At 44.1% G+C, this 26010-nt stretch overlaps 2 protein-coding genes across 2 annotated transcripts; one reads left to right on the forward strand and one right to left on the reverse strand.

The window, feature by feature from the left end:
* Positions 1 to 226: 226 nt before the first annotated feature.
* Positions 227 to 8504, forward strand: LOC145399969 (uncharacterized). The gene is made up of 4 exons (XM_080272463.1): positions 227 to 262; positions 2807 to 2969; positions 5955 to 6028; positions 7845 to 8504. The coding sequence occupies exons 1-4, from the start codon at positions 260 to 262 to the stop codon at positions 7932 to 7934; spliced, it is 330 nt and encodes a 109-aa protein (XP_080128589.1). The 5' UTR covers positions 227 to 259; the 3' UTR covers positions 7935 to 8504.
* Positions 8505 to 23886: 15382 nt separating this feature from the next.
* LOC145400282 (uncharacterized) lies at positions 23887 to 25463 on the reverse strand. Its single transcript, XM_080272840.1, has one exon. The coding sequence runs from the start codon at positions 25072 to 25074 to the stop codon at positions 23887 to 23889; it is 1188 nt and encodes a 395-aa protein (XP_080128966.1). The 5' UTR covers positions 25075 to 25463.
* Between the last annotated feature and the right edge of the window lie 547 nt (positions 25464 to 26010).

Here is a 26010-nt window from a genome sequence, read left to right on the forward strand (position 1 = left end):
GTGGGGAAGTGCGTGTGGGTTGAATGTGCAATCCCTGTGTAAGGGTGAGCGACGGGAGGGGTGGGATGGGGTTTATTTTTAAGTGCTGGTGGGGTGTGCGTGTGAGTAAGGATGTGGGTTAGGGTGGGTGTGTAAGAATGGGGGTTGGGGTGGGATGGGGTGGGATGGAGTAAGGAATATATAAGTGCTGGTGGCTGGAATCACAACAACACTCTCGGCTCAGCTTCCAGGCTCAGTTCACCGTCTTCACCAAAGCTTCATGGTTAGTGGTCACATTATTGTAGTTACTCCTTCACTGGTGCTGGAGAGACGCCTTCACGTGGTGGCACCGATATGACCGGGTGGTGGAGCTGTCTGGTTATACAAACGTCCTTCAGTCTCATCCCTATATCCTTCAAAAGGAGGAATAAGGGAGCAGCGTCAGTCTGTAGTCCACTGGGTTCACATCCAAATGAGCCTCGAGGTTTCACCTACTACTACTATAACTATCGCAACTTCTACTACTACTTCCACAGGTGTACCCACTGATGTTTAATAATATTCAGCTTAATCCTGCATCATCCGTGAACATGTTTGAGGTTTCATTCACTCGGGACTTGTCTTGGAAAGATCATATTACATCTCTTGTAAAATCTGCTTCCAAGAGGTTAGGTGTGCTAAGCCGACTCAGTGCCTTCTTTACCCCTGCACAATTGTTGACTCTATACACGGGTTTTATCTGCCCCTGTGTAGAGTACAACTCTCACGTGTGGGGAGGCTCCCCGCATACAGCTCTTCTCAATAGGGTGGAGTCAAAGGCTATTCGTCTCATTAACTCTCCTCCTGTTACTGGCTCCCTTCAGCCTCTGTCTCTTCGCCGCACTGTTGCACCTTTATCACTTTTCTATCACTGCTTCAATGGTCATTGCTCCTCTGAACTGTCTGCATGCACTCCTCCACTTCTACGACGGTCGCGTAGCACCCGTCTAGCAGCAAACACTAATCTTTTTTCTGTCCAACTTTCTAATGCAAGAGTTAACCGTTACTCCCAGTCCTTCATTTTTGGAACAGGTCAACTCTGGAACTGTCTCCCTCTGTCTGTATTTCCTGGTAGCTATGCTCTCCAGTCTTTCAAACGCGGCGTGTCCAGGCATCTTGAAATGATCAGATCTTGAATTTGGCTCTCTCTTGTACTTTGTTTTTCCTTGGAAGGAACAGTTATTGCGGGCTCGTGGCCTTTTGTTCCTTCTTCCTAGCATAAAAAGAAAAAACTACTACTATTACTACTACTACTACTACTACTACTACTACTACTGCTACCACTATTATTACTGTACTACTACTACTAAATCCCTTCACTACGATAGCGTACTTTTTAGTGTAGTTGTGCTAATCATCATCATCATATCATCATCATCTAAACCTTTTTTCTTACCCTATAATGGCATGAGGTAGAGTCCAGAGGAGAGGAAAAAAATCTTGGGACAGACCACTTCGAGCTTCCTGGGATGCATATATAGTCTACCGTACATGAACGCCATCATCACTATGTCCATTTTACTCTAACTTGGCCTAGAATTACTGCCTCTCTGAGTTGTAATAATAGACTAACACTAGTTAAAATGGAAAGTATATAGGGTCTGTAATGAGCTAAAATATTTCCATTATTTTCGTTAACTCCAGACAATTTAATTAACCTTAACATGAACCTCTGGTAGTTAAGAGGTTATTGCAGACCGTATCTAACACCTCCAGTTCCAACAGCCTATCCATTATCATCATCATCATCATCATCATCTTCATCATCACCCCATCTCCAGGTAGGGTGAGGTAGGGTCCAGAAAGTAAGGAAAAAATATATATGGTATAGTGAGAATTAATCAATGCCACGTCCAGTGAACTGGGACACACACTCATTCACTCACCATTACATCCCCCGGAATCCTGGCTCCACTTCGCTGGCCCATCTTCCACACGTAAGTCCATAACTACCTGCCTGGCCCTTCACGTTGGGTAGCTACCATAGTCTATACTAACGTGAATAAAATCGCTTGGAGACACTAATGCTCGTATTCTCATTGGTTGAGGAAGCTCCCTAACACCTGTTCTTTAGCGATTTATTTTTTGATATGGCTGATTAATATCATTTGTTCATTAATTATGCAGCGAATTGCGATACTGAAAGGATTAATGTAACACAGAAGACAGTCAGAAGTAATGAACATAGGCCAATGATTCGCTTAGGAAATGGTGTTAGGGAGTTTCCTTAACCTGCAAGAATACGGGTGTAAATGCGTTTGTAAGTGTTGGTATTTCACCTTAACCTGGACCAGTTCCCCCCCCCCCCCTTTTGCAGCTTATTTTGCGAAGCTCAGTGCAGGAAAAGACAATGCCACGGCTCCTCATCCCCTCCACAGCACTTCTTCGTGACTAGCATCATACTGTAGTGTTAATCCTCTGCTAAAACTCATTCAGGACGGAGAGGTTTTATCAGTATGTTGTTACAGCTCAAACCTCGATATGGAGAGATGGTAATTTTAGGTCAAGTTAAAGTACCGGTAAGAAGAGTATCCTATAACAGGAATCTCTCTCTCTCTCTCTCTCTCTCTCTGTAAGAACTTTTCCTCCGTGAAGTACAGGGTTGTCCTTAAATGGCCCTTCAATAGAATCTCGTGTGATGGTATCTAATGTGCTGCTGGGGCGGCTCAGTCCGCTGGTGTGGGCGTGGGTGTGGAAGTGGGAGTGGAAAATGAGTATACAGTATGATACAGGATAGAAACTGATAAGCAGGGAGAGTAAAGGTGTTAACGTTACTTGTGTTTTGCAGATGGTTCGTGTGTGTGGTGTGGTGGTGGTGGTGGTGGTGATGGCGTCGGCGGCGGTGATGACGGAGGCACAAGACAGCTGCAGGTACTGGTGTAAGAAGGGAAGCCCGCAGCAAGAACGATACTGCTGTGAACTTGATATCGCTCCACCTATAGCCGTAGAAGGTGAGTTTCTTCATGGCCGTGGGAACACCTTTCACTTATAACGCTCTTCTTCCACTCCGCCAGGCGATTTACCGTGTGTTGCGGGGACGGCTCAGTTAACTATCTATCCTGAAACATTTATCGATTTCCTACTCTCCTTCTCACACACACGTCCACACCAACAGATTTAGCTGTCCCAACACACAAGATATCATCAGGGAAGATTTTAGTGGAGCGCTATTTACGGTCCACTCTGTATTATTGATATAGACGATAAAGCTAAAGTAGTCAATTTAATCTATCTGTGTATTCTGTCTATCTGTCCATCTATGGCCAGATGCCTTTATCCCATAAGGCAGTGGTTCTTACCATTTTTCCGCCCCGATACCTCCAGGTTCAGCTCCAAGTCGACCTCACACCCCTTGTCCAGTATTGTTACACATTTCACTCTGAATTTCCTATAAATATAGAAAAGAGACGGGCTGTGAACAAACGTGAATTCTATGGATACACAAGTTATTATTTCTCCACTGCCAGATTTTTTCCCATATTCCAATTTTGTACATTTGCATTTTTTTTTTTTTCCTCAGGACGTCTCTGGAAACCCATCAAGAATTCATGCTGGTACCCGTTGGGGATACCGAGCCACTATTTTCAGAACATTTGCTGTAAGGAGTGACCATAAACAAATTGCCTCCACGTCGTCCTGTTCTCTGCCATTTAGCTGGCCTTCCTACAATTTACCCCTCCCCATGATATCTCTCTCCTTTGATCCTTGGTCTCCCCTGCCTCCTTTCCCCCTCGACATTCACATACATTCTTTTAGTCAGTTTTTAATTCTCAGTCTTCTTCCCATACTGAGTTCAGAAAGTATTCGATAAAGCTCCTCATAACGGAATTCTTGATTAACTGGAAACTCTGGAGTGGCAATTTTGTAAGATGAATAGAAAGCTGGCTTACAGAACGTAAACAAAGAGCTGTTATTAACGGGAAGGATTCAGACCGGATGAATGTTACGAGTGGAGTGCCTCAAGGTTCAGTTTTGGGTCCTATGTCATGATTCAGTGAGATATTGATAAAGGGTTCATCTGGTCTAAAACTTGGCAATTGGATTTTAATACTGGCAAAATGCAATGTTTTAATTTTTGGAGTATAAATGGAAAATTTAGCTACACTGTGAATAATAGTTCGTGGCTGTAAACCAAGAAACACTGATTTAGTAACAACACTGACAAATTATTCAAAGTATGTCGATAGTGCACCAAAGTAATAATAAAAGTAAAATAAAAAAAACTAGCCGGGATTTACTGCAGAGCATTCGAATTCAGATCAGGGAACATCATCCTTGCCTTGTACAGTTCCTAAGCATGTCCGCATCTGAAGTATTCAGTTTCGATTGTCATATAGCAAGAAAGATGTAGAAAAATAAGAGGGCAGCTTGACAAGAACTGTATTCAGAGTATGAAACAAGCATATTGAGCAACGTTTATAAGAATTAGAGCTATTTAACTTATCAAAGCTCAAACTACTAAGAGGCGATCTGATTCAAGTATTCAAATATTTTAAAGGGCGTAATAATATGGCGGTTGATAAGTTCCCCACAGTAGACCAAACTACATTAAAGGTAACAGTTACAGAATAATCGGTAAATATTTCCAGTTATACGAAGCAAAGCATTTTTTCTCCGACCGTGTTTGATTTGAAACAATTGACCAGGAATGTCGCAGACTGCACTACAATAACATTTAAAAATCGCATGGATAAGTATCTTGCTTTGAATTTCCAGCTAAACAAGTCCATGGCTGAATAATATGTAAAACTAAGTTTTTACTCTCTGTTATATCGTGGATAATGCTGGAGAAGTGCAGTATGTTCAGTTAATTTTACCCTTCTACAGTTTAAAAGGCTGTAGAATACATTTTCTCCTTTCAGTTTTTCCTATGAAATTTCCATGACAGTTTTTCTAGGCTGCATGTTTGTCCTCGCGTTTTCCTGCCGGCTTCGTCTGAAGGGTCTAATAGGCAGGGGGGAGCCTTCCGGCTTTGCTGTCCTTATCCTCATCTCATGGAATTAGATATCATAGTCACAGCTTTCTCTGTAACTGTATCATTATCCTCATCTCACAGAAAATCATGGTCATAGTCTTCTCTGTCACTGTATCATTATCCACATCTCATAGAATTAGATATAATAGTCATAGTCTTCTCTGTAAATGTATCGTTATCCTCATCTCATAGAATTAGGTATCACAGTCGTGGTCTTCTCTGTAACATTGCAAATTTGTGAAACAATATCTCGGTTGTTGCAGAAATGAGCTGCATAGCACATTTAGATGTTTCTCACTGGTTTTCCACTGTCTCAGCTCTTAGTGTTTTATCACTAGCATAGCTTAAGATAGGCTGTGGGTATTAGTGTCTAAGTGGTGTCATGCGAGAGGGTGTGGTTTATGACACGGATGTTGAACTTTGAGTACGAACATAATTTTGCCGAGATTTTCGTCCTTATGCAGCCATTTTCACGTAACTCAGCATCGGAAAAACACAGTGCTTCGGCGACGAAGGGAAAAGCTTAAAGGATCTGAGTTTGGTTATCAGTAGTCTCAGCTGATCATCCATAAGACCCATCGACATGGCATATAAAACGTCTTCGCTAATACCGATACACCAGTCCTGTATGGAGACAGCCCTAGCATGTATTCATTATCGACGGTCGGTGTTAGCGCCGAAGTGTGACATGTGGAGGTGTATTTTACGCACTGTAGGAGGACCGATAGGATGTTAAAGCCATGTGCCCAGAGTCGGACCCATAAAAAAAGAGCATGGAATTAGCTGCAAAAGAACGCAACTCTATCCAGGCTAAACGAAAATTACGTAAGTCGTGAAATAAGCTGGCAAATGGAGAAAAGCTCCTTCAGAGGTAGGGGGAAGTGAACTATGATCTCGAAAAAGACGAAAATCAGCTCCAATTTAAGTGAAATGAAGTAAAGTGTTATTGATTCTCTTCCAGTTCATTCCGGTGCGTGCCCTGCAGTGCGTTGGCCCTGCCCAGTTGGCGTCGACACCAAACACCCCTCGCCAAAGGTAAGTACAAATGCATGATGGTTTTCTCGCCGTTTCCTGTCGGTTTTCCCGGCAGGTGTGGTGGGCAGGGGAGTACCTTCCTCTTTCTATATTTTTCTCATACACGTTGTTTATATCTTAGCAGAGTTATTATTATTTTATTTATGTTATTATTCTTATTCTTATTATTTTACAGATAACCTCTTTTTAGACCAACTGGCCTCCTGTTATATGTACTCATAGTCCTACAGCTGAAAGGATTATGATACGTTAGAAGTAAATACCTTCCGTGTCTGGAGATATCACACACACACACACACACACACACACACACAAACCGTCATCATTATCTAAGTCCAGTGCCAACCTTCTCTACACATCATGTTGGCGTAACATCACAACTTTCCCAGTATCGTCTCACCATCTGCTTTCTGGCCTTTTCCACTGTGCTTACCATTTGTTGTGGCTCAGTTAGTTAGTCTTTTGTTTAATTTCGTATGTTGTCTTGTAGATACAGGCTAGGACAAGAAGCTCGTCTGATATTTCACCTCCCGCTTCTCACTTCACTGTGTTGGCTTGTATTGGGGAGCTGAAGAATGCTTGATATCTTTCTCTGCCTGTAGATGACTCTCTATGGTACAACAGGGAAGAAATGGTGCCCAAATATGAAGCAGAGGAAGCGGTTCTTTCACCTTAACTTTGCCTAGATTTTCGTTCTTTTGTAGTTTATTTCACGTAGCTCAGTAGCAGAAAGAGACACTACTGTCGCTGCGCATTCTTTCCATAGCACTTCTTTGTGATAAGCATCGTATTCTAGTTTTGGCCTTTTGTTACAACTCATCATTCAAAATGGACTGACGGCAGTTTTAAGCGAAGTTAGAGTAAAAAGGTGTATTGGCGACCTTTTGTCCCAAACTCTGTGTGTCGCCCATCAGATTTTTTTTTTCAATTATGGCGTCCATTACATTCTTCATTACAGTCTGTTCTCTTCTACCTCTTGCTGTTATTCTCGATTCATCCTCAGCGTTTTCTCCCTAGCTTTAGTGAGTTCCGAAGTTTCCAATAAGTCTTAGCTGGGAGGAATGACTTAATGCCTCTCTGGTTTTAATTTTCATGATGTAAAACTGGTACAGTATTGAAACACGGTCCGTGAATATTTCCTCAATGCATACACTTGTAATCTTTTAGCTAAACTATATGGAACTTCTACTCATCTTTCGAAGCACCTCACATCTTTCCCAAAGGAAATTTCTTTGATGCTCTACCAGGCGAGAGTTATTTAACAGCTATGAATATACACTCAGAGAAACAAATATCTTCCCAAAGTGTAACGAAAGCATAGGGGAAAAATCGATCCACCTGAAATGCACTAATAGAGATTGGTTTTTCTTTGTATTTCGCAAGTTCTGTATTTTCTTCAGACGGAATTGGGAAGATAGCTGTACATCACCACCAAAATACACAGGATCAATACACAGGGGTAACCTTTAAACTCTGATATGTACAGTAATCCCACGATACCTACAGCACAACCATCAGGCATAAATCTGTACAGCCAAAATAATTTGTTTATAGCTGTAAATGTAAACTTCTCCTCAACCCCTGCTTTCTCTCCCATCCCCAAACCCAGCATCCTCTCTAGTAACATTTACCTTCTGCATCGCCCACCCCTGCCCACTCCTTCATATTCTCCTGCCTGGCAACTCCCTCATACCCCCTGCCCACCCATACCTACTCCCTCTTATCCCCCAGCCTACCCACTCCCTTATACCCCCATCCAGCCTACCCACTCCCTCGTACTCCCCAGCCTCAACCACTTTTTTCTCACTTCCCTCAGCTGTGTGCTCATGATGGCTACTGCCGTGCTAACCAGAAGTGTTGTTACGATTCCTGCCTCGACCACCACGCATGCAAGGCCGCCGTGTAACTATAGCAGGAATGACAACGCCACTGAGGATCCGATGCCTGGTCTGACCCGATGTTGGTGTGACTCCACGCCTGGTATTACCCAACGCCTGGTTTGACCCAGTATTGGTGTGACCCGACATCTGGTTTACTGCGAATGGAACTAGACCGAACATGACGCCATCTCAACCCTTGTTTTGTTGTTAATTTTTCCATTGTTACTTCTTCATTCAACTGACGTATATTCCACCTGGCACTTCCTGGTGATGTTGTCAGTGGAGATGGTTCCTCACCACCTCACACAGGAAATGCATCTCCTGAACTAAGAAGCTTCGTGATAATGCAGTGAAGTACGCCAGCAACTTCATCACATCACTGACATAACGTTTGGTATTGTTGTGTTTGTAACTGAGAATCACTTATCAATAAATTGGCAGACATATTTGTGGTTATATTAATTATTCCACTACACTAGATCCTGGTGGTTGGTGGTTTGATGTGTGTGTGTGTGTGTGTGTGTGTGTGTGTGTGTGTGTGTGTGTGTGTGGTCACCGTCTCTCAAAACTTTCCTAGTCTTTTTTTTTTTTTTAAAGACGGAATTATACGGCTTCAAAAATAAAATCGCTCAGGGAAAATATTCTTGACTTTCATTATCTTTTTTGCTTTCCTTATCAAAGTTATTTCTGGCTCTTTTGGACCGTTATATCTCTCTGCCTCTGTACCAGTCTGTGTCTGTCTGTTTGTCTGTCTGTCTGTCTGATGATCTCTCCATCTGTCAGTGTTCCTGTCTATATCTACGTTTCTACTTCACTATGTCCATTTGTCTATCTACATATCTATTTTTATCTGTACATCTAGCTGTCTACCTCTATCCTGTCTATCTATCTATCTATCTATCTATCTGTCTGTCTGCCTGTGTATACCCGTCATTCTGTAGTAACTTCCTTGCATACATTTCAGTGCACTTTCAGTGGTGGTGTTGGTGAGGGACGCCTTCTGGTGGTGGCACTGATATAACGGTGTGACTCCACTGCCAGGCAAAACACACATCCTTCAACTCCCTTCCTATCCCCTAAAGGGTGGATGGTGACTCCTGAAGGCCTTTTTCAGTCTGAAGTCTACTGGGTTCATGTTTTACCTTAGCCTGGGGACACAACATTAACACCACCACCACCACCACCACCACCAACAACAACAACAAAAACAGCAAAGACAAGAACAGCAACAACAACAGCAATAACAACGTAGAGATGAAAGAAAGAAAGAACAAAAGAAAGAAAGAAGAAGCAGAAGAAGAAGAAAGAGGAGGAGGAGGAGGAGGAGGAGGAGGAGGAGAAGGAGGAGGAGGAGGAGGAGGAGGAGTTGGAGGAGAAGAAGAAGAAGAAGATAATGATGATAATGATGATGGTGATGATGATGATGATGAGGATGATGATGATGATATATTTTTGAAAGTATGAATTTACAGTTCTAGGGAGGGAATAAGAGGGAGAGAAGGACAGGGACTGGGAGAGAGGAAGAGGAGGTAGGCTATGGAGAACTGTAGGAGAGAGAGAGAGAGAGAGAGAGAGAGAGAGAGAGAGAGGTGGGGAAGGGAAGGAGGGAGGGAATTCTTGAAGGAGGGAAAAATGAAGGGGGGAGAGATTGATGAATGATGAATGGAAGGGAGGCAAAAGAGAATGAGGGAGGTAATGTTGAGCAGAAAGGACGGAGAGAAGGAGGAAAGGAATTATGAGAATGAGGAAGAGATGTGATGAAGACAGCGAGAGCCGGAGGGATTGAGGGAGGGATGGAGGGGTAATGGAGGCAGGGAAGAGAGCAACTTGTTCAGGACCACATGATACAGTTATAAAGAGAAAACAGTCTGTGTGTTTGTGTGTGTGCTTGCATGTGTGTGTGCATGTGCGTTTATGTGTGTGAGTGTCTGCACGTCTAGGTATGTGTGAACGTGTTTTCACTTGATTATATGCGTGTTTGTGTGTGTGAATGCATATATATGTGTATGAATATGTGTGTGTGTGTGTGTGTGTGTGTGTACTGTATGTATGTTGAGAGCACGAGCGTGTATATATATATATATATATATATATATATATATATATATATATATATATATATATATATATATATACTGTATATATATGCAATTAAGAAGGAACTAAAGGCCATGAGGCCGCAAACTGTTCCTACAAAAACAATACAAAAGTGAGCCAAATTCAAGATCCGATCATTTCGAAATGCCTGGACACACTGCGTTTGAAAGACTGGAGATCAGAGGAAGCAGGAAATACAGACAGAGGGAGACAGTTCCAGAGCTGACCTGTTGCATAAATGAAGGACTGGGAGTAACGGTTAACTCTTGCTTTAGAGAGCTGGACAGAAAAGGGATGAGAGTTTGTCGCTAGACGTGTGCTTCGCGCCCGTCGTAGAGGTGGAGGGATGCAAGCAGACAATTCAGAGGAGCAGTGACCATTGAAGTAGCGATAGAAAAGAGATAAAGATGCAACAGTGCTAATATCAACAAGGAAAAGGAAACACGAAATATCACAAGCAATTTCGTGTATTCATATCTTCAGAGGAAAAGAAAGTGCTCTCTCTGAAAATGTGAATACTCGAAATTGTTCGGGATATTTCGTACTTCCTTTTCCTTGTGGATATCAGGAAATCTATGAATCACGTGTTGGTGGTAAGTTCGTGTTGGTGGTAAGTGGGGGCGCTTAGCATTCACTCACTCGATGTAGTGCTGCTCTTGGGTGGCTGCCCTTTCCACTCTTCCATCCTTCCTCTTATATCGTTCTTTCCTTCATTCTTTCCTCTTCCTTCTGTCTGCGGGTGACTCTACACTGAGTGACAAGCCAACTGATTTCCTGTACACCAGGGAACCATTTACAACGAAGGGTGGTGACCATATAACCAAACTATGGTGCCTGGTGGTTTGCACTCCAACCGGACTGAGCATGTGCTGGCTCATATCCAAGGGATGGTCGGGGTTTATTGCTCACGTAATGCCACTCAGGGATGAGTGAGGCTGGTCACGTTCGTTTTAAATGTCTGGAGCAACTTGCTTAGCTCCGGGTTCCTACGCTGACTCTGTACCTTCTTAACCGCTGCACAGTTGTTGACTTTATACAGCTTTTTTTTTTTTTTTTTTTCTCTCCTATGTCGCGTATAACTCTTGCTCCCCACATACAGGTCTTATCAACAAGATGGAGTCAAGGGTTTTTCGTCTCATTAACTCTTCTCCTTTTACTGGTTCCTTTTGACTCTCATCAACGAACTGTTGCATCTTAATCTGTTTTTCTGTCACTACTTCAATGGTCACTGCTCTTCTGAACTGTCTACTTGCATCCCATCACCACTACGGCGGGTGTGTAGCACCCGTCTGGCAACAAACTCTCATCCCTTTTTCTGTCCAACTCTCTGATGCAAGATTTAATCATTACTCTTAGTCCTTCATGTATGCAACTGGTCAACCTCTGGAACTATCTTCCTCTGTCTGTATTTCTTACTGCCTAAGACCTCCGGTCTTAAACGCAATATGTCCAGGCATCTCGAAATGAATTGATCTTGACTTTGGATCTGTTTCTCTCTCTCTCTCTCTCTGAGGAAACAATCTTGCGGGCTTCTGGCCTCTAGTTGCCTCTTCCTTGCATAAAAAAAAAAAAAAAAAGCTCTCACAAGCTGAATAAAAGCCTCCAGACGTAACAGGAACGAAATAAGAAACTGGAACTACTCCATGCTGGAAACCCTACATATACAGTATGTTATTTGTGGAAAGAGGCAGTGGGGTACGGCACAGACAGTGTATGTATTGTACACCCCACAAACATTGCATCCTGCCACTTTTTTTTTTTTTTTTTTTTTTTAATGCGTCCGACTCTGGGCATAGATTTTAACAGTCCATTTCCTGAGTCCTAACTGTCCTCTCACGTAGCATAAACCTTCACATGTCACCTCTTCGACCCTAGCGTCCACCATCCATACTGAATACGCGTTAGGTCTGCCTCATACAGGACCAGTGTATAAGTATCAGCGGGGTGATTTTAGGATATAACGGCGGGACTTATGATAGATCAGTGAAATCTACTTTAAGGAAAACCAGACCCTTTAAACCTATTCCATACTTCAACCGAGATTCGAATCCACGTCCAATGGGACAGGTGACCATCTCTCCACCGACTCTGTCACCACCTCCCCCACAGAACATCGTAAAACATGGATGAAACATGTTTGTACATGGGCAACCCTGTGATGTAAGTACAAATATAAGCCTTGGTATGTTTTATTTGAGATGTATGAGTTATTTGAGAGGAGCATGTGGAGTTACATGGAGACAGACTGACAAATAAGGAGTTGTGGTGTGGTTGTGGATGTGATAGGAAGTGTTAGGAGAAACACACTGATGTGGTTTGGTCACGTGGAGAGGATGGAGAGTGAGAGACTGACGAGGAGAGTGCATGTGAGTGAGGTGGAGAGAGGGAGAGGAAAGGGAAGGCCAAGGTTGAGATGGAGGGATGGAGTGGAGCAGTATATGAGAGAGCGGGGTGTGAGCTGGAAGCAGGGCAGTGAAATGGAGGGGGACAGGGCGACATGGAGGCGATTTGTTTGTGGCCATCCCTTACGGGATTATGGCGTTTGGCAATAAATAGGCAGATAGATGTTCTATTACTTAGAATATCATAAAATGACATAATATATAATGTTGTACAGCCTAAGGTGCCAGATTAGCAGATCCATCTGTGTCTGAGGAATTTGCTAATGCTCATATCCATCAAACTCCATGGGTGCCTTACTTTTTTTCTTTATTGGAGTGTTCTATCTGTTTGCACCAATGTGGGGGAACCCGCCATCCTTTCCCTCGATGTAGTAGTATTTTCACGTAACCTTACACTGAGTGACAAGATAAATTGTCTTGTAACTGGAAAACCATTCGTGCACCAGGCCAGTTGATCTTATGGTTCCGGGTGTCAGTAAAGCCATATGGCCCTGAACTGCCATCTCAAAATGCTTGATGGCTGCGTTATATAAAGAACTGCCATCAGGCAATATTACTTCCACATTTTAGTATGATCCATGGCCTTTAAACGTAATGTAACGTAGATATCAATTGGTATGACTCCAAGTTTGGTGCTGTAATAAGGAAACGAATCTTTACAAATTAATCGTTGTTCTGGCCGATTTTTTAACTTATGACCCACACAGTGTGAAAAAGTAATGTCACCACTGAGCCAAGAGAGGTACACCTCGAGCCTTTTCTTTCTTCTTCTTCTTCTTTTTTTTTTTTATGCTAAAAAGAAGCCAAAGGCGAGAAGACCGTATGAGCGTTCCCTCCAAGGAAAAAGTAAATAAAGATGTGCGATTATTCCTGTGGATTCGGAGAAAACATGGAAACTACATACCCAATCCAGCGATACGAATGCCGATTTTGTTGAAATCTACGTAGTAGTGCTCACCCTTATTTTTTATCATTTTCATTTTGGGGAGGAGGCTAACCCCCCAAAAATCACTGAGGGTCACGCTCCCCATATATCACATTACATATGAGAGTCCATTGTACAACATGTACAAAGATATTAAAGCCATATCTGTCCTCCTTTCACTGTTTTTGAAAAATTTTCAAGGTCATGAGGGGGTTTCACCCCCAAAAAAATCATGGTTGCAAAATTTGTATTTATTGGAAAACCTTCCCAGTAATCAGTCGAACTCACCAGAGAAGTTTCATTCAAACTCTGTCTAATAAAACACACACACACACACACACAGGGTGAACCTCGCGCAATACTATAGGGCGAGGTGCCGAAAATGATACCATCCTGCTCCTCAGGATTAATAAATAAATAACAGAGAACCAAATTCAAGATTTAGTTAATGTGTGCTTTTACACAAGTTTTTTTTTTTTTTTTCCTTTTATCCGCAGGTGATAAATTTAGTGAACTGTAAATACAACAGACACACATGGTGGCATGGCATTGGAGGCCACAACTTAGAATGCTGGGAACCAAAGCTTCAACCCATCCTCTCCCAGAATGTAAGGACAAGGACGCACACCCAGTAACACTAGCATGAGACATAATGCTAATCAAGCCTTGCCTCGTATCCAACTGGAAAATGAAATATCTATACATAGCAGTCATATATCCATGTTTCATTTTCCAGTTAATCTATAAACATTGCATCCTCACATCCCAGACTGAAGACATCCAGTGTAAATAACAGAAATGGAACGTAACAAATTACTCACTGTCCTGGCCTGGGATCTGAAATTCTGGGCCATGCGTGGTGTGCAGGTATTATGTTACCACTGAGCCAAGAGAGGTATCCCACTTGACTACCTGGCAATGCTGACTTTCATACAACTCATTACAATGGCAACCTCCAAATCTCTCCACTCAACTTGCCACCCCATTTCCATACCCACAAATTCTATCACCCAGAATCCATTTAAAAAGGAAGACATATGTAACGGTTGACTTGACTTAGTAGTTCACCCCATGATAAGTTCTCGAAGCACAGGGAAATCAAAAATACATAATGAATCAAATAAAGGAACTTGTGGAACTTTCTGATAAAGCAGTAATCGAATGTTAATTTCTGGGTATTTTGATAAGAAAAATAAAACTAGCAAATTGTGATGAATAAAAGCATAACACTCTGAAATGTGAAACAATAATTTCACATGTTTAACCTGAACTGATACCACTTGAAATTTTTCTTTGGTTATTCTTGTTTAGGTGATTACTACACAGTCAGTACACGATCTAGGGCTTATACAGTGCCAATAGTGCATCTTACCCTATTCGCAGTTTAGGAGGAAATGCTAAAAATCCTCTATTACAAGGAAATGCCCACACAGTATAAGTAGGTACATTTACTTATTTTGTGCCATGTATTCAACGATTCCTTAAAGTTAGCTGAGGTTCTGCAAGAACTGAAAAACTCCAGTGGGAAGCGGCCACCGTACGCTCTTCAGTTACTTCCCAGCAGGTGGGCAGGCACACGGCTATGGCCTTACTGAGTGAAAGGGTTAGTAGACCCTCAGCTATGGCCTTAGTGCGTGAAAGGGTAAGTAGACCCTCGGCTACGGCCTCAGCACGCACCGGATAGGGCGCTGCCCCTGTGCACCCCTCTCCTGCCTTTTCCTCCTTCGGGAGCAGAGCTGTGTTCACGGCCACCGTACATGATGGGGAAGGAGCGGCCACCGTACGCCCTTCAGCTGCGAGCCCTAGGAGTCACGAAACCGTGTTCACGGCCACCGTACATGACGGAGAGGGAGTGGCCACCGTACGCCCCTCATTCGTGACTCTGAAGGCTCTCCCGGAGCAGGAGGTCCCTTGCGCAGCCGACCCCTTTCCTCTCGGCTGTGTGGGACGCCCTTTGTCTCCCCGCAGGAGCAGTTCCCTGGAGGTGCTGTCAGATTGGTGGCGTGGCCCAGTCCCAGCCCTACCACTTACCCCTGGGAGGTCCCTGTCCCTGACGGACACCCGACGGAGGCGACGCCGCAGTTCACCCCTGACGGCGCTTCCTCCTGTAGGCAGCCGCAGTCCCCGGACTCCCAGGTCTGGCCAGCAGTCCCCAGGCCCAGACAACCCAGGCTCTCTCTCTCCTCGGAGCCAGAGGCGCCAGACCCGCCTCCTGCAGCTGTACAGCCCCAGTTCCGAGGGCCACCACACAGGTCGAGGCCCCCAGACCGGAGGGCCTCCCTGCACCCCATCGGTGCGGCCCCAGTGTGAGGGCCGCCTCTCAGGTCGAGGCCCCCAGATTGGAGGGCCTCCCTGCTCCCCAACGACAACTACCACCCAGGCAGTGACGCCCCTACGGACAGTGCACTGCCCCCTTCAGGAGGGCTCCCCGTAGGGCCTCTCACTCACGCCCAGGACGCGCAGCAAGTGATACGCAAAAGAAAATACGGGTACGTAGTGACATTAATAAGGTTAACATAGTGAACAATCAACACAGTAGTGTACCGTGAGAAATAACAGAATAAGGCCCGAACGACATATACACGACTATAGTCACACTCAGTGCACAGTGACCCGATACCTGGCAGAACAGAAAAGACCTTATACAGGAGGACGTATAGAAAACGTGGGTTAAAGCAGGGGCGTGCGGGGTTCATCAGAAACTTGTGACCCAGTGCTTCTGTGCCTAAGTAACTCTCGCGAGTGACGCGACCCACATCCTACCCACTTATGGTAATATTCATTCCCCCCACTCTTGGTCACGTCCTCCCCTAGTGAAACGAACTCAGTAAATAAAATGCCATCTTTGCCAAAGCATATTATTCGGGTACTGTAATATTAGTACTAAATATTCCTGTACAAGTGAAGAGTGACCTATTGTGTGTGTAATCCAACCCATTGTGTTAAAGGCTAATTCTTTGTTTCCTGTCTTTATACATATCCAATATCTCTTTGTGTATATTGTCACGGTGTCAGAGTTAAGGTAACAGATGTGTTAAGGTGTACTGCCTGGTTTTTATGTCCTGTTCCTTTGTGGGTGCTTTACTTCCAGTCCAGAAAGAAGACCCCGCTCAGTCGCTGGTGTTCTTAGGACGAGAAGTCGAACTAAAAACACCCAGCATAACTGTTGATATCCCCAGTCGGGTCGTATATGGTGAAGTGTTCCCTAACGATGCTGGGGAGTATCCTCAAGAATGTGTTGAACACGTTGGTCCTGGGTTTTGATATCCGCCTCCGGGTAGGTGGTGGTGCCAAGACGTAGGGTTTGGATGAGGGTGTCGTCCAAGTTCCCATTATATGTTGGGACGTCCAGTTGGGAAAAGGCGACGACTTTCCCCAGTGAGGGTGTGACAGCTTGTGTCACAATTTGTTGGAACTGGTCCCATTTCAGCTCCGGGACTACTTTCGTGGCAATACTCGAAACAATTTTTCCAAGGTGGGGGAATGTAACAGCTATCTTCTCGCAGTCTCCTTCAAAACTTATGTCTAGTATAGGTTTCACCAGACATGTAGGTGTGTCACAGAGTTCGGAGTTGAACTTGGGGAGTTGAACATGTAGTTTGGCAGCCATGTTTGTGATTTTCCTTTTTCCTTGCTGTTCTACTGTCGGATCAAGAACCATCGCTAGCCACCAGTGTTATGCAGCGTGGTCTGGGCCCCTACTTCTCAGGTCCAAGCATGGTGCAGCCTTGGGTCCTTTGTTCTCGACTGGGTCAGAGCACACAGACAAGGAAGGAAAGTCCAAACATGACTGGTCAAAGGCATACGGTACGTATCTATTAACAATAATCAATTACACACTACAGTCCGTGATCAAACCTGGATAATACAGAGTATTAATATAACACAGAAGAATATCTCTTACACTGAATATTTCCATCAACTTCATATAGAGTTTGACCATCACACCCAAGTCAGGCGGCGCCCTAGTGGGGCCACGGTCCTGTCTGGCAGGGGTGGCTGTCAGGGGCTGGCTGTGGCCGCCTTCGCCTGGTGGGGTCTGGCGGCTATGGCAGGCGTTGGAGGAGTTTCATCGGCTCCGGGGGCTGCAATCTTGCCTGGGGGAGGAGGCCGTCGGGAGTGGACTGCGGCCTCTTACTCTGGGGGAGTCCGGCAGTACCCGTGGGTGAGGAGGGAGGAGCCGCAGCGACAGGACACCTGGCCTCGGGATCGTCTCGCCCTGGCTGGTCTCTGGCAGGGTACCTGCGGGGGAGCAGTTCCCACTCTCTGGGAGAAAGGGGCGGGGAGTGGGGCGCCTCACTCCGCCACAGGAGGGATAGGTTGAGCAAGAGGCGCTGCCCTTGGTAGGGACTCCAGGGGTCACAGAGGGGGAGCGACCAGTGACCTGCTCCCGTGCTTGGCGGGCCTGACGGTCTCTGCTGGAACTCCGGACCGGGGTGCGAGAGGGAGACCCGGTGGGTGCTCCTTCAGCAAGACAGACCTGGTGGGTACTGCCTGAGACCCTACTCAGGATCGAGGTGGAAGGAGGTCCTAAGTCCCCTCCTTCAGGTGCTGCTGAACCTGATGACGGCGGAAGGGAGAGGCCCGGTGGGCTCCCCTGGCTACTACCGCGGTTCCAGTGGAGTCTGTCCTTCTGCCATCGGGACTGGGGCACCTGTCCCGGGAACGACGGGAGAGGGAGGCCTGGTGGGCTTTCCTGGTCAAGGCTGCAGCTCCGGTGGAGTTTGTCCTCCTGCCGTTGGGATTGGGGCAGCTTGGGGATGAACGGTGGTCTGTCCTGATTGGGTGGCTCCGATGGAGTCTATCCTTGGGTCCGCCACCCTCCTGAGGAATCCCAGTGAAGGTCGTCCGTAGGACATGCCGACATGCTGGCTCCCAAAGGTGGGTGGCAGAGGATGGAGAACCAGTAGTCACCCCACCCACAGCAGACCCGGTGGGCGTTACTGTGCCACTGCTCCCCTGGGGTAAAACAAGACTGGAGGCTCCGGCAGAGTCCTCTCCTCTTTTGAAGGCCGGTCCAGTGGACTCGACGTCCGAGGGCTTGTTTGGGACTTGAGGGTTGTAAGTCCCATCCCCATTCTAGCGAGTGCTTCCTCCACTGGAGTGTAGTGCACTCAAACTGTTTACTGCCCGGTGGTCTGGTTGCGGGGAAGAGGGGCATCGGGTCATGAGGGACATATGGCATTCCTGCCTCAAAGGCTTGTGAGGTGAACAAGCCTCCCCGTTGTCTCCCTGTGGGATGGGGGTCACCTCCTTGTACTGACCTCTTGGGGTGGTGGTATCGGTCTCACCTCTCTATACAGGCATTTCAATGAGTATGCTGTAAAGGGGGGGGGGAGAAGAGAGACAGGGAGGGAGAAGAAAGGGGATGGAGGGAAGATGGGAGGAGTGGGAGAGCCTTGTTTAAAACCTAGGGAGAGGTGGGGTGTCGGACTAGCGAGGAGACAGACATTCAAATTGTTCAAACTGTGGGACTGTTCCCCTATTTCTTGTGTTCAATCTAGCGAAGCGCCATTATCAATGCAACAGATAACAGGGTATGGGAGTTCATTACATTGGAGCCTTGATACGTTATCCCAAGTCATAGCCATTTGTCAACAACTTTGCTTAAAAGTAAGTGTTAAGAGCTCCAACAGAGTGCTACCTGTTTGATGAAACTTCTTTTGTTTTCTTTTTAAAGGCTCCAACATGCTCCCATGCGTCGGCCTTGGTTACCTAATGGTGGCTCTCCATGCTGCTCAATTTCCAACAGCCACCTTATTCAGTCTCTTATCCTTGAGGTCATGCTCAATGACATCATCCTAGGTCTTTTTCATACCTCTCGCAACCCTACCCTTACATTAACAATTCTCACTTTCTGCACCCAATTGTCATCCCCCATCCTCTCCATATGCCCAAACCACCTGAGTCTATCCCTCCTCAACCCAAACATTAATATTACTGAATATATCTGGTGTAACAGACAAATGCAAAGCTATCCAGTAATGACTGCCAACTTCATATGTGACTGGAAGCAATAAAATGTTACCCTGTCAGAGGTTTTCAGCTCATCACACCTCAGAGAATATCCTCGCTCACTTTGAAGATGCAGTTAATTTCTCTAAGATCACCAGCAAAGTGTTTCATGTAATCACAGACAACATATCAAACATGATTAAAACTTTCTCCTTAGCAGGATTCAAGTCCATAATAAACAAGAACATCATATTCTACAGGTAGATACGTCTGATGGTAGTTCACAGAATAACTCAGAATCACATAGCGAATCTCTACATGTACAAAACCATCCAGATGATGTACAGTATTTGGTTTCCTTCCTGAACATGACCCCTGCTTTCACACACTCTGCAGCTTATTGTAAAAGACAGAATGAGGGAAGCTGGATCACTATAGGACCTATAAGGTAGTATCAAAGGTGTCTGCTGTAGTAGCAAATGTCAGAAAATCTACTCAAGCAACATAATTTATTTGCCAGAGGAAAAGGCCAGACTTCAGACACCAAAATGATGAAAATCTGATGTTAATATGATTAAGCCCTTACTGGAAAACCATCCACTCACTTGATGTAGTACTTCTCTCGGGTGTCTGCCCTTTCCTCTCCTTCATCCTTCTTTCCATTCATCCTCTTCTGTCTTTCTTTCCTTCATTCTTTCCTATTCTGCCTGCGGGTGACTTTACACTCCCTCTTGTGTCTTTCTTTCCTTCATTCTTTCCTCTTCCTTCTGCCTGTGGGTGACTCTACACTGAATGACAAGCCAAATGGTTTCCTGGACACCAGGAAACCATTTACTGCTCTGGGTGGTAACCATATAACCAAATTTTGGCGCCTGGTAGTTTAGTGGGTAATAACAGTGCTCCAATCGGATTGAGCCGATGAAGGTTTATATCCAAGGGATGGATGGGGTTTATTGCTCACGTTATGACACTCAGGGATGAGCAAGGCTGGTCACTCTCATCTTAAATGTCAGGACCAACTTGCCTAGCCCCGGGCTCCTACGCTTCTCATGGGGCAATGTAGGATTGGATGACGGATGGATGGATGAAAGTGGGGCAAACCAGTAACTACTGTATCTGAGCCTACTATCATGATCGATCTATGCTTACTGAACTGGCTGCAGTCTTGGCATCTTTTGGTGATGCAACATATTTCACACTAAGTCCGAACATTGTCACATCTTTCATACCATGTGTCCTAGGGCTGAAATCTGAGTTCAATAACATGTAATCCAGGTGTAACAGTCATATTGTGATGAAACTTAATTAGTCAATCCAAATTCGACTGACACTTTAAGAACTGCATTCTGTCTTCTGTTTTGCTGCTGCCGAAGACTCCACGTTCAAACTTAATTGGTGTATTAAAAATCCATGTACATATGACTTGACATGCTAGTTGTTAATAAAAGAAACTAAAATGCTGCAACAGTGAACTTTATCTGACAGTATATTCACACACACACACACAAAAGTAAACAGTTTAGCATTATCAAGTAGCTCTGCCCATTTCATCACTTGTGGATGCGGAACTGGAAAACTACTTAGACAGCCCCTTCACCTTGGAAGACAGCAACCCACTGCACTCTGCAGAGAGACTGACTACCCATAGCTATTCGAACTAACCAAGCACTACCTACGTTCCAGCCTTCTCTGCTTCGGTGGAGTGCACGTTTAGTATTGGAGGGAAGATATGCAGGAGGGAACGCTGTAGGATTAGTGATAAGACATCTGAGATGTTAATATTCATTATGAATAATGGACATTTGTCGGAGGCACAATAGGATCTACATACTTTGTGGGTGGAGAAGTAATTGCATTGGTTCAATGCTATACTGTACATACAAAAGCAGTACTGTATAATCTCAAAATACCACTTTTCAGTTAATTTACCAACAGCTCGTAGTTTTCATGCATTACATAAATTAATCCCAAAATCTCTTTTTCAGTTGCCTTTCACCATCAGTCTGTTTTAGCCACATTATCATGAAATTTGAAATAGCTGTACAGTACCACCATTTTGCTTCACGTAAAAGTGGCATTACTAAAAAATATCTTCACAACTCTAAAGAATAAAAGTGAGACCTACAAGATGAGACTACTTGAGACTTGGCTTAGCATGATGTATTTCTATTGTAACTACTGTAGCCTACAAGGAAAAAGCAAACTAGTATGTCTACAGCTATACTTAGGATGATTTTGACATCCCAGTACTGAATAATGGAATCAGTTATGAAGTCATTTACCATTGTATAACTTTAGTGTGGCACTTGGCTGACCTATAACAAAGTTATTTTCTAATGAAGGGTATTCATGAATGCATTCATGAATATTTTCATAAAGTATATACTGTATATTCAAATTCACTGTATTTTTTGTACAGTATTCATATTCAGAAATTTGATGCATTCATTTTCAAATGCTTAACTCCTGTATTCACTCCATCCCTGATCTTCCATCCCATCCATTGCCAGACACCATGTATCCCAAACGGGGTGGTCAAGGGCTTAGAGTTAATTGTTTTACAGGGAGGGGCACTAATCCTCCACCAACCCCACTTGACACGTAGGGATGCCAACAGCATCTGGTGTTCCCAGGCGGTCACCCATCCAAGTACTAACCAGACCCAACGTTGCTTACCATGTAATAAAACTATGTAGCATTATATTAACCTAGAATAACAGGCTCCAAGCATCATGACCAAACAATTAAACTACAGTATGTGACATTAAACTACCTAGAATGAAATACTCCAAGCATCCTACCCAAATAATATATAAAGGATTTTTTTCTCAACAGCTTCCAGCAACTGTTGGGATATAGCTGGTTTTGGCACTTGGTTTACTTCCCAGTTCATAGAAAACATCAACTATACATAACCCCAATACAGGAATTCCTCAAGAAGAAACACACCATCATTTTTATGTATGTATTTCTTGACAACACCTGGGCAAACCACCATTCCGCATCAACACACTTATGCTGCTTAACATCTCAATGAATGGCAACATGCCTGGCTATCTCATATTAAGTTCAAAACATCTGTGACTGGCAGCATGCCTGGCTATCTCATATGTAGTTCTAAACATCTGCTAATGACCGCATGCCTGGCCATCTTGTGTTTAGTTCTAAACATCTCAGTGAATGGCAGCATGCCTCGCTATCTTACAGTCAGCGCAATGGAAGTCTGGACCCTCTAATTCGCACCATATATTTGGTAGGGTCCAAGAAATATTGTAGGAAAATTCCTATAGTCAGTGGATTTTTTTCTGGTGGCTTCTAGCAACTTAATAGGCTTACCACCAAATGCTGTGAGATTATGAGCTCAGTGCCTGCCTGACTTTGGATGGGAAAACATGTCAGATTTTCTTTTCCTGCCTGGCACTTGTACATTTCAAAGCTCTCGTTTTCACACCCTTCTCTGCCTTAGTGAATCATTGGAAATGGGTCCCAAGCCATTAACTGATGTAGAAAAAGCCCAAATTTTAACCATGAGAGAGGAAAATGTAAAAATTAAGGATATTTTTATTCGAACTGGGTGAGGAAAATCTACCGTTATGGCACTCCTCGCTGCTGCCCGCCACCTGCCAAACAACACAATTCCCCAACATAAAGACAGGCTAGGACCTAAAAGGAAGACATCACCAACTACTACTGAAGCAAGCTGTGATAAAAGACCCACGTTTGACTGCTAGACAGCTGAAAGATATGTACCCAGAATTGCTGAAAGATGTGTCTGAAAGAACCATACAGCATCGACTTCAGAATGACTTCAAGATCCACAGCCGTACTGCTGCACTGAAGCCTCTCCTTAATTTTTACATTTTCCTCTCTCATAGTTAAAATTCGGGTTTTTCCTACATCAGTTAGTGGCTTCAGACCCATCTCCAATGATTCACTAAGGCAGAGGAGGGTGTGAAAACGAGAGCTTTGAAATTAACAAGGGCCAGGCAGGACAAGAAAATCTGACATGCTCTCCCACCCAAAGTCAGGCAGGCACTGAGCTAATAATCTCACAGCATTTGGTGGTAAGCCAGTAAAGTTGCTAGAAGCCACCAGAAAAAAATCCACCGATTACAGGAATTTTCCTACAATATTTCTTGGACCCTACCAAATATATGGTGCGAATTAGAGGGTCCAGACTTCCATTGCGCCGATTGTATATTTAGTTCTAAACTTATCTGTGAATGGCAGCATGCCTCGCTATCTTATATTTAGTTCTAAACTTACCTGTGCATGGCAACATGCCTGGCTATCTCATATTTAGTTTTTGACGACTCAGTGAATGGCATGTGAAGCTATCTCATTTTTAGTTCTACACATCTCAGTGAACAGAGGCATGCCTAGCTATATCATAAGGTATTTAGTTCTAAACATCTTGCTCAATGGCAGCAAGCTTGGCTATCTCGTATTTAGTTTTAAACATCTCCGTGAATGGCAGCATGCCTGGGTATCTCATGTTTAGTTCTATACTTTTCGGTGAATGGCTGCACACCTGGCTAGTCCTGCACATCTCTGCAAATAGCAACATGCCTGACTATCTCGTATTTAGTTCTAAACATCTCAGTGAATGGCGACGTGCCTGGCTATCTCGTATTTAGTTCTAAACAGTTTGCCACAATGGTCACACTTGAACTTCTTCACTCCAGAATGAACATCCAGGTGCTGTGCCAGATGACATTTCTGAGTGAACAGCTGACCACATTCATCACATTTGAAGTTCTTCACTCCTGAATGAATTAGCTGGTGCTTGGTGACATCACTTTTATAATTAAACAGTTTACCACATTCATTACACTTGAACTTCTTTCCGGAATGAGTATGTAAGTGCTGTGTGAGATGGGATTTCTGACTAAACAGCTGACCACATACATCACACTGGAATTTCCTCACTCCTGAATGAATTAGAAAGTGCTGGGTGAGGCTACTCTTCTGACAAAACAGTTTGCCACATTCAGTACACTCGAACTTGTTTACTCTTGAGTGAATGGCTAAGTGCTGTTTAAGATGAGATTTCAGGCTAAACCGTTTATCACATTCATCACACTTGAACTTCTTCACTCCTGAATGAATGAGCAGGTGCTGGCTGAGGTTACTTTTTACGCTGAATAGTTTACCACATTCTTCACACTTGAACCTCTTCACTCCTGAATGAATCAGCTTGTGGGTTGTTAGGTCACTTTTATGTGCAAACAACTTTCCACACTCATCACACATGAACTTCTTCACTCCTGAATGAATCAGTAGGTGTCTGGTGAGGTCACTTTTATATGTAAACAGCTTCCCACATTGATCACAGCTGAATTTCACTGTTTCTGAATGAATGAGTAAGTGTCTGCTGAGGCCACTTTTATAAGAGAACATCTTTCCACATTCATCACACTTGTACTTCACTCCTGAATGCATTAACAAGTGTCGGTCAAGGTGGCTCTTACAGATGTATTGTTTACCACACTCCAAACATCTGAACTTCTCAGCTTCAGCTGACAGGGTGACTGTGTCAAGACCAATATCATTCTCACTGATGAACACATCCTCACTCACTTCACACTCTTCCACATTCAGTTCTTTCTTGACTACACCCATTTCCTCACTCACTCCACACTTTTCCACATCCAGTTCTTCCTTAACAATGCCTATTTCCTCACTTGCCTCACACTCTTTCACATCCAGTTCTTCATTAACAATGCCCGTTTCCTCACTTGCCTCACACTCTAATATCACACTTGGTTCCTCCTTAACCACCTCCATTACATCATCCCTCTGAGTCCTTCATGCCAGTCAAAGTAATCAGTACTCCACTCTGCTCCACCCAACTGCTAACCTTACTTCTTGCCACTAGTATGGACCACCCACCGATCCAGCCACTCACCCACCCAAGAACCTTTATGTGAAATGTGTTCCCATTAGTACTGAACACTAATAGTCAACTCTTTTATCATTATTGCAGAACAATACCTGTCAATAGGTACCTCACAACTACAGAACAATATGTACTGACACACAGGTCACAACCTTACAGTATGCTAAAGATCATAATCACTCAAAGTATGGTATGAATGTGCACTATAGAATTACAGCAGTGTTTTAACAACCCTTATAGAATAACGTTATGTACTTTTGATTCTACAAATGTTAAGTGATCCAGGTTCAACTTTTGCCACATATCAAATAATAAATATTTTCTAAAATTATTTGATAATAACATAGTGTAGTGGAGAAAACTGTCTGAATCGTTGCATTGCCTCTTCTAGTATGTCCTCAAGCAACTCATGGGATGATCTCATTCCTGTCTATACTCAGCATTTATTGCTCAGGCAGCTTCTTGATGACCACACTGGTGATGTGTCTGTTTCACTGATCTGATTTACACTTAGCACTTATTACTCAGGCTGCTCCCTGATGACCACACTGTTGATGTGTCTGTTTCACTTATCTTCCTCTGGCTGTGGACATGGGACAAGAGCTGCCATTAGATCAGCATCTCTGTGAACCTGATAACACTGTACAGAACTTTATGTACACACAACCAAGAGGGACAGGATGAAGATCTGAGTCATGTCATAACACAACCATTACCTTACAGCTGGGCTCAGCAGAGTCTATGCAGCTCTTCTGCTGCACTTGCTGCTGCCTGCCTTGTACCCTACATTACCTATCCACTGCCCACCTGCTCTCTCACCACTC

The sequence above is a fragment of the Coenobita brevimanus genome, chromosome 51, assembly GCF_032717465.1.
Source record: "Coenobita brevimanus isolate Jiangsu-jjx chromosome 51, ASM3271746v2, whole genome shotgun sequence".
NCBI lineage: Eukaryota > Metazoa > Arthropoda > Malacostraca > Decapoda > Coenobitidae > Coenobita > Coenobita brevimanus.